This window comes from Macadamia integrifolia, unplaced genomic scaffold, assembly GCF_013358625.1.
Source record: "Macadamia integrifolia cultivar HAES 741 unplaced genomic scaffold, SCU_Mint_v3 scaffold151, whole genome shotgun sequence".
Lineage (NCBI taxonomy): Eukaryota > Viridiplantae > Streptophyta > Magnoliopsida > Proteales > Proteaceae > Macadamia > Macadamia integrifolia.
In genome coordinates, this window is record NW_024868240.1 from 87,562 (window position 1) to 99,731 (window position 12,170).

The 12,170-nt window shown below is 40.8% G+C and overlaps 1 protein-coding gene across 2 annotated transcripts; it reads right to left on the reverse strand.

The window, feature by feature from the left end:
• Positions 1-215: 215 nt before the first annotated feature.
• On the reverse strand, positions 216-11,490 carry LOC122064029 (nucleolin-like). 2 transcript variants are annotated; one of them, XM_042627725.1, is made up of 12 exons: positions 11,073-11,490; positions 7,964-8,514; positions 7,778-7,867; positions 7,446-7,685; positions 6,703-6,924; positions 6,290-6,587; positions 5,879-6,192; positions 5,639-5,748; positions 5,414-5,517; positions 5,253-5,329; positions 5,066-5,159; positions 216-760 (listed from the first exon to the last, which is right to left on the reverse strand). In XM_042627725.1, exons 1-11 carry the CDS (start codon positions 11,323-11,325, stop codon positions 5,067-5,069), a joined length of 2,352 nt encoding a protein of 783 aa, XP_042483659.1. In that variant the 5' UTR covers positions 11,326-11,490; the 3' UTR covers positions 216-760; position 5,066. The 2 variants fall into 2 exon arrangements, with proteins under 2 accessions (XP_042483659.1, XP_042483658.1); XM_042627724.1 differs by lacking the exon at positions 216-760 and adding an exon at positions 4,474-4,880.
• Positions 11,491-12,170: the final 680 nt, after the last annotated feature.

Sequence of the window (12,170 nt, forward strand, 5' to 3'; positions counted from 1 at the left end):
GGGGGGGCTTGGACCGCAACACAAGTTAAAGAGGTAAACAGATGGTTAAAAAATCCAAATCCAATTCACATCCATATCCGTTTAGGGCTACCAATATCTTCAGGGAATATCCAAATCCGACAACATCCAACCCATATCATATGGTTTACATCCCAAGATAGGTGTGGCTTATAGGTTACAAATTAGGCTAGAAAGAGCTAGCTTAGAGGATCACATACTGAGAACCTTAATTATATTTCTCTTTAGTTCTTGTTAATGCAGTGGTCAAAGATTACAAGCTCCCATTATATATCAAGCAAATAACTCATACATAAGCAACCACAAATATTGAACATTTACCGGAAGGGCATAGAGAAGTGGCATGGCTTCTAGTTCTTGTTAATCCAGTGGTCAAAGATTACAAGCTCCCATTATATATCAAGCAAATAATACATACAGTAGCAACCACAAATATTGAACATTTACCGGAAGGGCGTAGAGAAGTGGCATGGAGAAGCCATGAAATACCAATGGAAAGGCCGGCAAAGACGAAGGGGCATAACACAAAGTAGTGATTCTAAAACCAAAATACCTTGATACCCAGGATTTAATTTGACCTTAATTCGGACATATCATTACACCTGGAATTTGATCCAGTCCTGTCCCTACTGGACCCAATCTTCATCCCCAAAAACCCTTTCTCAACATTTCCAAAATTTTCCACAGTTCTGAACCTATGTTCGTCCTAAAGAGAGGAAGGACTATCATCAGGGAAGCTTTCCTGCAAAGCGAGAGAGGAGACTTCTTTCAAGTGATGAAGACGCCCACCTCCCACAGGATAAGCTCCCTAAAAGTGTACACTTACTGATTGGCTAGCTATAGGCATCACATTACAAGTAGAGCGGAGGCATAACACCCAACAATTCTGAATACAAAATTTTTGTGCCACAATTCACCTCTCATGTCGGAACCTCATGGCAAAATTTCTCTTTCCATAATTGTATTTCACAGAAGGAACCATATCAATTGATTACAATATCCAAACAACAAAGCAGATCTTTCTCAACGAAAATCTAGTTTCAAACAAAATTACAGAGTAAAATTCCACATCAAATTTAACACAAACAGGACATCAAAACATAGCACAAAATACATTTGAGATTGTTTTAGCTAAAACTTCCTCGCTACTTTATGGTGACCAATGCATCGACACAGCACAGCTTCAGAGAGTTGATGGATTACTCATAAATTATACTAACCACTCCAGTCCAGAGAGAAGGCATGAAATATTAATATAAGTTACTTTAATAATTATGTTGTCAGAAAGCTAGAAGCACCATGGCAGTTACACTCCAACCCACAATAATATCAAACTCTTAGGCCCCGTTTGATTAGTGGTGTTTTGATGGGGTGGGAGTCTTGGGGTGGGATTATTGTACAGATTTCCCCACCCTGGTAGGTTATTAGAGCGTTTGATTACTTGGGGCGGGAAGTTAGGGAGACAACACCCCTTTTCCTGTCGGCCCACGTGGCTTATCAGTTCCCCCACCCCACCCCCTTGCAAAGTCCTGCCGAATCGGTAGGACTTCGCCAAAATTCCAGGGATTTTGAGCTCAACGCTCTCAGCCATACGCCGACTCTCCCTCTCATCAACGTGATGCATCACCCAACCATTGCGGTCAGTCACTGCAACACAAGATGCTATCGCTGCAAGCCGTAGTTGCCGGAAATGGGCTATCCAGCACCCTGTCATCACACCGCTGTGCAGCTCCTCGCCCGAATCACAAGCCAACCCAGTAGTACCCACAAGCCCTCTCCATCACCCACCAGCACTCTCTATCTCCCGCTTTCCTTAGCTTGCACCGGCTGCTGGAAGCCAGCAACTTGGGCTGAAAGCTTTCAAAAAAAAAAAAAAAAAAAGGGGAAGAACAGTATTCTAGGGATTTTTTTCTTTTTTTCTTTCGAAAACCCAATGTTCCCATTGTACCTGAGACGGGAATAAACCCATGTCGTTTTGTCCTTCTTTGTCACCCTCTTTTCTTGCTTAGCTTCTACATTTGAGGCGACACTATTTTCCTCTAATCACATTTGCCGATAGACACAACCCTCTTCGATTCGATCCAACAATACCTACGAATCCAATCCCAAAACCCTCCTCACTGCTTCTCTCTCTTCCAATGGCTACTCTAATGCCACAATAGCTCAGAGTCGGACACCGTTTACAACCTCTATTACCGCAAGGCTTGGCCAGCAGGCTTGAGAAAAAAAGAAAAAAGAAAAAAGCAAGAGGGAAGAAGATGAACAGTATCCCACCCCCTTTTCACGTTTTCCAACAAAACACAATGAGATGGGAATGAACAGTAAGAATTACACCATTTTCCTTTCCTGTTGGTCACCCCAATAACATATGGGGTCCACATGTCATACTTTCCCACCCCATGAACCCTTCTAAACAAACAGGGCCTTAGGGATGATGAACTTAGGTAATTGCTTAAAAGTTCAAGCTCACATAGAGAATTACTAGGTTGTCTTGACTCTTGTGGTGTATTAATGCAGAAAAGCTTAATCCTCAACCACCCTAACAATTCTTCATTACAATACTTCAACCTTGATTCTACAGTTTCCTAGGGAACGTACTGAATCCACTACCCATAAATTTCTGGGAAGTGAAGTTTAATATCAATGAAATCCATCTTCCTGGCATACAATGTTGCTGGACCATATTGCCACAGGCTCGTAATAATCCACCAATGCCATGCTGTTCATGCCTACACTTGAGGAATCATAAACCTCGCTAAATATCTCTTGCTTTCCACGAAATAAAAATAGCATGAAGCACATAATATTATGAACTAAATAGATTCGGAACAAATACTTGCTCCCGTGGTGTGAGAAAAATAGATTTTCCAATGGGATGGATAACCGTACAACTAGACATGCAAGGACCTAATATTTATTATTCAGCAAACTATCAGCTCTAATGTCACAAACAGGATAACAAAATCTAGCATGGCGAACTATGAAACTAGCTGGGGACGGACCACTAGGAAGCTAAAAATTAGTTAGGTAGTTTTTTTGTGAATATAGACCACAGAAAAAGTTTTGTTTGATCCAAAAAAATTCCGTTCCCTTGGCTCCCTTGGTTCTTGCACTCTTCCAATGCCACCATATCATATCAATCAATGCAAAGCAAGGCAAGGACTACGCCTATCAGTCCCTGTAAGACTAGCATTTTGCAGCAATTTCAAGATCCTATACTACAATGCTAGCATGCATCATCGCTCACCACAGATCCAACTCATAATATTTTTATAAGGTACCCCATGACCAAAGACAAATTTACCACAGGGATTGCTTTTGTCAAGGGACATTACAAAATTCAATATGTAAGCATGTAGAGACAACAGATGAACCACCTCAATTCCCTGATCAGTTTTTGATTAATTACTAGAGCTAACATTATTCATCACTCAAGTATTTTCCGAGAACAAGACCCTACAAGAAGAATGATCTCCACTAGCTAGATGTGTAGTACATTAGCACTTAAAAATAGACACTTATTCCACCTCTCCAAGAGGACCAATCACAGTGAATGACCAATAATACCACGCAACAGCACTATGCGACTTGCAGATATATACCAAGCAAGTATATGGAGGAACTTGCAGTTAATGATCCTATACAAGGTTACTCTCCCAGAGGGCCAATCACACTGAATGTATGATAAATGCCAGGTAAGGGCACTGAGGATCTTGCATATTAATAATCCAAAACAAAGTTAACTTTTGATTGGAAATTAAACCCTCCCCCCACTACCCAAAAACTTTGAATTTAAGATATGTTCATAAAAATCAGATCACAGCCAAATGCCAAAATATTCCTAAAATCCATATATAGTCCCCAGAAGCCACACTTCTAACTATGATCGTGTGTGTAGAAAGTAATGATCTGGCAGCATGACTTCAACAGCTCCACATGTTCATAATCTTTCCAGCTTTTGTTGGTTGCTTTGTGAACCACATCTTTGGGAAAATGGGTCATTCCATGCATACCCACATGGAAAGGCTTCACAACATCCATTTACCCTGATCCACAAGTTCCAATTTCAACTGTGGCCAAACATGAACCAAAGTGACCAAGAACTTATCCATTGTTAAGGCCCTTTTCCGGTAAATATTTTCATTTACAAATTTATCTTTTTTCTTGCAATCCCCTCCCCCAACCCTTCAAGCCCCAGCAAGAGGGACATGCCAAATAGAGCATTCTTTGGTTCACTAATCCAACACTTAATTATACTACAACTTGGGTAAAGAAAAATTCTCCAAATCAGAGACCATGGAGTGGTTACATCAAATAGTTGTCAACTCACCAAAAATTTCTTCCACATTGTCTTAGGGCATAGGACTGACAAGAGTGCTCTGTCAGACATGGCAATGATGCCCTTTCTTGCATACCAACCAAAAACTTAAACCCAGAATTTTCAACAATGTAATGTATCCAAAATGCTGACAGCCAAATCTGCAGCGTCTCAAGCTTTATATGTCTATCAAATATTTTTCCCATTGAAACTTATAAAGCAGCATACACCCTCTTTGTCCCTCAGGTGTTCTTATGGGAAAATTAAATATTCATTTCATACATACCACAAACCAGGCCTTTCTAAATTTAACTCCAAATAACTTGAATGTCCTTGTAGCTTGAAGTACGTTTAAATGAGCACACCAACTGTAGTCCACTGTTGCTCAAGGCCGTACAGCTCTTGCATTGATAGATAAAACTCATAATCCATTCACCTCAGGGCTCAGACTAAAAGACAGGCCGTACACTTGTAATCTGCTTTGTTTCCAAAGACTGTAGGCATAATGACCCACAGCCTAAAGCAGGCTCTTGTCATCTTAAATCTGTGTCAGAGACAAATTCATATGTGACCAAAATGTCTCATTGTCGCCAACCAGACACAATACAAAAGGCAAACCAAAGATTGCTTGGAACAAATAATGACCAAAAAGCACATGGAAGAGCATGATGTAATGACTACTAATTTATCACCACAAAGATAAAAACAGAAGAGAGTAGTTTGAATTACCTCAATAGTATGATCCAGAACCACCACTGCCTAGATAACCACTACCACCCAGGCCACGGCTCGAATACAGGGATGAATATGAACTACCACCAACCTGCAACAAATGCAATATTCATAAACATGAGCAAGTAGGATACTTCAAGACACATAAATAGCACAACAGAACAACAGAAGGTTAGAGGCATACATCAGGTCCACGTGACATGTAATCACCACCGAAGCTTGATGAATACATTCCACCAACATCACTACCACCATAAGAACCTGTGACCAACACCAAAAACCAAGCATTTTGGTCACTGCAACTCAAACAAATGGACAAAATACCTGGCAATAATATTCACATACCTCCACCATAACCCACAGTCTGACGACTTCCATAAAGTCCATGTGATTCCTGACCAGATAGAGAACTCCTGCTGCTTGCATATCCTAAGTGAGATCTCCCAAGCCTACAAATTGCACCACAATCAATTAAATGTAGTACTGGCATGTCTCCTACCATCTCAACCGGATGGTCACAAAGAAAGCAAATTACTGCTATCATTTTCAATTTCAGAGTGTTCAACTGACCTTTCGCTGTAAGCATCCCCATACTGAGCAGCACTGCTGCCAACTCCATAATCCAAACGAGCTCTTGACTGACGGACACTGGGCTCAGCATAACGTGGAGGAACATCATCCTTTTGACAAGACAAAATACATACAAAAGTAAAAACTGTGTTAATCTTAGTAAATAAACCAAGATCATAACAGGACAACAAAATTATGTAGCCTTAAAGACGGCTACACATACTGTTCAAGCTTACTAACCAATGCAGAGTATGGGCGTTTAGATCCGGAGATTGAGTCATAATCACGGGCACGCCCTTCACGATAACTTGGAGGTGGCGGCCTTTCAAATCTTCTACCATAACTTTCATCCACATAGGCCCTCCTTCCTGCAGTGCGAGAAGAACCCCGTGGCATATCATCGGCATAGCCAGATCCATGGGCATACTCATCCCTGTAGGATGAACGCCTCTCAGCAACTCGGGAACCATAATCTGCAGCAGCTCTGGTTCTTGGAGGAAGTTCCTCACGCCTACTATAATCCCTCTTAGAAGTACTCTTTGGATACGAAGAAACTGATCAAAGCATCAAACAAGTAGTCAGATCTTTAAGTAAAACTAGCAAAGTTGACTCTACCTAATAAACTACAGAAAGGACGAAGAATGGACATACCAGGAGCTCTCCTGACATAAGACCTCTCTGGGGGAGGCAAGGGTCTAACTCTCTCTGGCATGGCCATAACAGGGCGCCGATCTCTAAATCCCAATGACCTCTTGATTCCACGAGGAGCCGGAGCCACTCGTCCACCGATTCCTCTAGGAGCTCGTCCAACAAAGCTTCTAGGAGCAGGACGACCCCAGGGACCCCTTGCAGCTCGGGGTATGCCTCTTACAGGTCGGTAATCTCCACGAACAACATGCTTCCCTTTTCCTCTGCGATGTGGCCGTGACAACCTAGCCCTAACTTTAACCTATATATTTTGACAAAATACATTTAATCATATTACAAAGAAATTTAATGATGCAGAAAGAACTTACTTTAAATTCAATAAGGGTGAAGCAAAAAATTAGAACATAAAATTATACCTTACTGTCGCCCTCACCCAAGTCTGCATTGTTAATCCCTTCAGCACATGCCACTGCAGCATCATGGGTGTCAAACGTGACAAAACCAAAATCTTTTCTCCTAGCTGATGTCATGTTACGGGCAAGCTCAACCTTCTCAATCACACCAAACTTCTTTAGATGCTCCTTGACACGGTCTTCATCCCATGAAGCAGGGATGCCATCCACAAATACTGTTTTAACCTGAAATGACCAAATGAACAACCATATATTACCATGACAAGTATCTTAAATAAAAAATTAAAAGTAAAATAGAGAACCATTGTCAGCATCAATAATCACATTGAATCCACCATGACATTTGCAACAAGCCTAAGCAATCAGAAAATATCAGCTGGCATCACTTAAATGCAGAAAGAACTGCCAAAAAGAAACAGTGAATAGAAATCAACAGACTCGCACATCCACCGGGGGGGTCTTATTTTCCTAATGAGACAACTGGTAATTGTTAAAAGCATGTAAGAACTTCATTTCATATTCTGCTTACAGGCATCGATTGCGATTAAATGAAAATAAAGAATTCCAAGGTCATCCCCCTGTAAGGATAACATTTTGCACATGTGGAGTTCAAAATGGGACACTAGCAGACTCAAATGTCAAAACAGATATGGAAGGGTTAGGCATGGTCCATCTAAAACTCGTTTGATAATTACGCATTATACGCCTTTAAGCAATAACCACATAAGTTCAGGTTAAACCCATACCTGTGCCATTATCTCATCATCTGGCTCAGCAGAAGAATCTGCAAAGGAAACCCTTGCAGGCCTATCAACTCCAAAGACAACATCCCTCTTTTGAAGACGCTTGTAAGCATCCATGGCATCTGAACGAGAAGAGAACTCCAGGAAAGCAAATCCACGATTCATTCCTTCATTGTTACTGTCTTCAACCAATGTCAGATCATCAACATTCTCAACTCCGTAATGTTTCAACTTCTCTTTCAACTGGGAATCACAGCACAATAGAGTAATGAGAGTCTCAATTACACAAGCAACAACAAAGCTGATATGCATACCGAGTGATATGGCCTACTTACAGCTTCCTTTGTCCATGTCTTGCATATGTTTCCCAAGAAAAGGGTGTCACTGTCTTGACTTGGAGTCACACCACACTGTTTCCCATGGACCTGTAATCGTACTTGTTAAAAAACTAAAATTAAAGAAGGCAGTTGAGATGTTGACACTAGCTACTTTTCAACTTTCATGATAGAAGCAGGAAATACCACTGGGTTCTTAAGTTCTGTAACTGCTCGTTTCGCTTGTTCGACAGTAGCGAACCGTAAGAATGCAAAGCCCTTGTTCTTCTTTGTCAGAGGATTCATCATCAGCCTGACTTCAGTAACTTCACCAACCTCACTGAAAACTTTCCTAAGATCATCCTCAGTTGCATCCTTGTCCAAGCCCCCAACAAATATTTCAAACTCCTTTCGTTTGCGCCTTTCCTTAACAACTTCATGATGCTCCTCTTCCTCTTCATCGAAGATCTCTTCATGTTCTCCCTCAACGTTTTCATTGTCCTCGTCACCTTCAATTTCCTCAGCACCATCTTCCATTTCCTCCTCAACCATATCACCCTCTTCTTCGTCACCTACATCACCCTCGGACTCTTCCACATCTTCATCGTCTCCCTCCTGAACATCCTCATGTTCAACTTCCTTCTCATCATATTCCACCCCACCATCTTCTTCAGGCTCATATTCAGGTTCATTATCATCAAGCTCTAACCGCTCACCTTTATCGTCTTCCTCAAGAGACTCCTTAACACCAACTTCATCTGTAATGCAAACAGGTCAATACTCATTTCCAGTTTCAAGTACAATTCCTCTCTATCCATAATAGAAGTTCTAACCCAGTTGGATATTGAAAGACCAAGAAGCAATTCCTTCTAAAAGCATGCAACATTTAAATACTGCTTACAAGAATTGCTACATGCCAAAATAAAGGAGGCATATCCACTGTCTTGATCATAATGTCCAAGCACCAAGAAAGCATTCCATTACTTATTCCTATGCCAATAAAACTGATGTGAATCTGAGATTTGAAAACCCAATTTGGATCGCTTCTGGGCACACCCTAAATAATAGATTTTGATCAACTAAAAGGAATGGCAATCTCATAATTTATTGGAGGCCCAAGTCACAAGAAAAGGGAACAATGGGGGGAAAGTGACATACAAGGTGAGAAGGGAAAACTAGGAATGGAATAAATTAGAAGGACGTGGGGTTAAATATAAAAGAGAGGGGCAATATGGGAAGTCAAAAATAAAGTACTTATGACAAGATGGGAAGACTCAAAAGTGTTAGAATTCAATGGGACAATGGGAAGGGTATTGTGGGAAAGTAAAGAATAAAATAAAGGGCTAAAGAATCGTAGGAAGAAAGATAATTGTCTTCTACCTCCAGTCGCTACCAGAGGCGGAAAAACAGCACTGGTTCGATTCAAAGAACTCCAACAATAGGATCCTGTTGGTCCTGCAATTTCAAGAGAAAGTTGATACTGAAGAGATCCTTCGAATACACAACCATAGACAACCAAGTAACAAGAAGAAGTGAATGAACAGCTGCAATCAAACCTGGCAGACAAAGAGGGAGTTGCTGGTTTTGTTCCCCGATTGATTCTCAGGACTGGGAAGTTATTGAGGCTTGATATTCAAAGTTTAGTGACTCAGGGTCACCTAAGGGATGGTAATTTATGACTCAAATCCCCAAATCTGAGAAAAAAAAAAAGGGAGGGGGGACAGGGAGATCCAAACATCCTAGCTGCTGGATTTGTCACCACCAGAATATGAGAGGATTGATGAGTATACAAAGATGGGGAAGAAGAAGGGAATAGAAGAATAGAATAAGAATTAAAGGGAGAGATATCACAGGGTGGAAGAATCTTGCCACACTCAAACCATGCAGGCACCAAACAATTCACTATTTCCAATTCATTATCAAATCTGCTCAATGAATGGGGTCACAAGCAAATTTATAAAAACAAAATTAAAAGTTACCTAATTGAAGTCTTAAACTGAAATAGAAATAAAATCTCCAAATTACCTACCTAACCCCAACCTATATGGAATCAATCTAAAAAGAGCAAACCGGTGCCGGGTCTGGGAGGGGCAAATGTATGCAGCCTTACCACCTGTTTCACAGGAGAGGCTGTTTCCAAGTTTCGAACCTATGACCAAAATGTTGCAATAGTGCAACTTAACCATTGCAACACAGGTTCACCCACTTATGTTGAATCAATCTCTAATATTAAAAACAGAATAGACTAGCCTAAGTAAAAGATTACAAGATAAATCCAAATAAGCAAGTAAATAAAATACTAATATCCTACTAAACAGAAGGCCCCAATTTGGAACCGCTTCTAGATCTGGGATCCCAAACGGGTTAGGGATCGTTCCTGTATCAAAATCAAAAAACAGTAAAACACCATATACTTATACATGTGACATTATGTTGCTTAGGGGAATTCCGTTGGACCAAGTGCTGGGATGCAGTGAAAATCAGGAGGTACAAGGTGAGCCTCTCATGCTTATCAGCAGATCCATTTGTTTCCTTGTTCTGTTAATATCTTGATGCAGCAAAAAGCCAGAACCGTATGACCTTGCCAACAAGGAACAAAGCAATAGATGTTGCAACCTTTAATTTAAAGGTTGCCGATCTGTAAAATTTAAATTTTATGGGGCTTCTATTTTCGCAAGCTTTCATGGAGCCATATCTGTACATTCACCACCTTTTTCTTCAACAAAAACTTATTATTCATTCAGAAGAAATATACAGTATATATATAATCTGTTGGCTACTGGTACCACAAGCACGACCCATATGGAAATATCAGAAATAAGGGGGAAAAAAGCTGGAAGAACCTCCCTTCCCCCCCCCCCCCCCCCCCAACCAAAAAAACAAGAAAAAAAAAAGCGAGGGTGTCCTCACCCCTGGGACTAAGAAAACAAAAGACCTAGCTAACACACAGATACTTCAACGTTCAACCGTTCACATAATTAAAGAGGTAAATGGAGAGACGGTGAATTAAACGATAAACTGATCAGAAAGCACCACAATAAACAAAATCAAACCCACACTCTATTACATAATGATTTCCTAACAATTTTTGCAGATCAGTCAACAAACACAATATTTCCTTCCAGACAAATTTAACAACCCGATAGAAAGAAACAACACAATAAGAAAATAACTAGTAATTAATAACAATCGTAAATTAGCGAAAGAAACAAACTTCTGTTAGCTGGATTCTAAGATAACCATAACAAGTATACATCATAAACAACCTCTGCGGATCCGGAATAAAATTTGATAACACATGCAAAATAGATCGTACCCTTAACAGACCCGTTAGCCTCGGGTACCGAGTGAGCTTCAGGTTCAATAGGCCCCTCATCTTCCTTAACCTCAATAGTCTCCACTATCGTCTCTTCTTTAACTTCAACGGCAGATACCTGAACCTCTTCGACCTTGGCCGTTTCTTCGGTAACTTCGGGTTGATTTTGGGACTTCGGAGTTGTTTTCGCTGCTCTGGGCGTCTTCCTAGAGCCGGCTGCAGCCCCTCCCCTCTTCACCGTCCTTGGAGGCATTGTTACAATTGAGTTACAGATCCTTCTCAGTGATCAAAAGGCTTGAAATCTCAACAGTAGCAGACAAGCGAAAAGCACAAAGATCGGTAAAGGTTATAGCTAGAAAAAAGGAAAGAAAGAGAAGACGAAGAAGGATTTGAATCCGACTCCCCTTCAATGATTGTTCTGTCCAATTCCTTTCCAATGATCATCCATGGGCGAGAGAGTTGGACACATATCCCAACATTTGCCAACACCTAGGGATGTGTATCCAACTCATGTCAACCGTTGGAGGATCATTGGTGTTGGCAGGATCTTTTTCCGCTTACTCTATCGAGCATTCTAGCCTAAGCTTATGTGGATGACCGACTGATAATATCCTCTGTGAGCGGTCAGAAATACAGGATGGGTAGTAAATTAAGGACCGATAAAGCAGGGGAACAAATCATAAGAGATCTTTTAATCGGACGGTTCAAATCAACAATACACGCGGGTCCTCAGGCCGACGTTCAGTAGCTTAACAAAAGGACTCCACGAATTTAATGTGAAAAGACATATGCTAGCATATCATGCCCTAGCGGCTAATCCTAAAAGTGTTTTCTTTCGGTATTGTTAACTCGTTAGGTGTAGGATTCTGCAATTCTGGATCCGCTAGTCCTAGTGGCCATATGTTTTAGTAGCATGGTCCTTAAATTGATCAATGCCACGTGGAAAATCAATGCAAATTGAGAAGAGAGAAGCCTTATAATGGAATGGTGTCAATATTTCTTTTTGGTCGAATGTTTGGCATCTTCTTATCCCCTTTGTTCCTGTCCACCCTCTGACAGAGTAAATTCGTTAGGTCAGGTTTTGGTAGTTTGTCAACT

Coding starts and splice junctions, on each gene's coding strand:
- LOC122064029 (XM_042627725.1), bottom strand. CDS start 11,325: ATGCCTCCAAGGACGGTGAAGAGGGGAGGGGCTGCAGCCGGCTCTAGG. Junction 5,518..5,638: donor GGGGATGCTTACAGCGAAAG/GTCAGTTGAACA, acceptor TGCAATTTGTAG/GCTTGGGAGATCTCACTTAG. Junction 5,160..5,252: donor ACATGTCACGTGGACCTGAT/GTATGCCTCTAA, acceptor CATTTGTTGCAG/GTTGGTGGTAGTTCATATTC.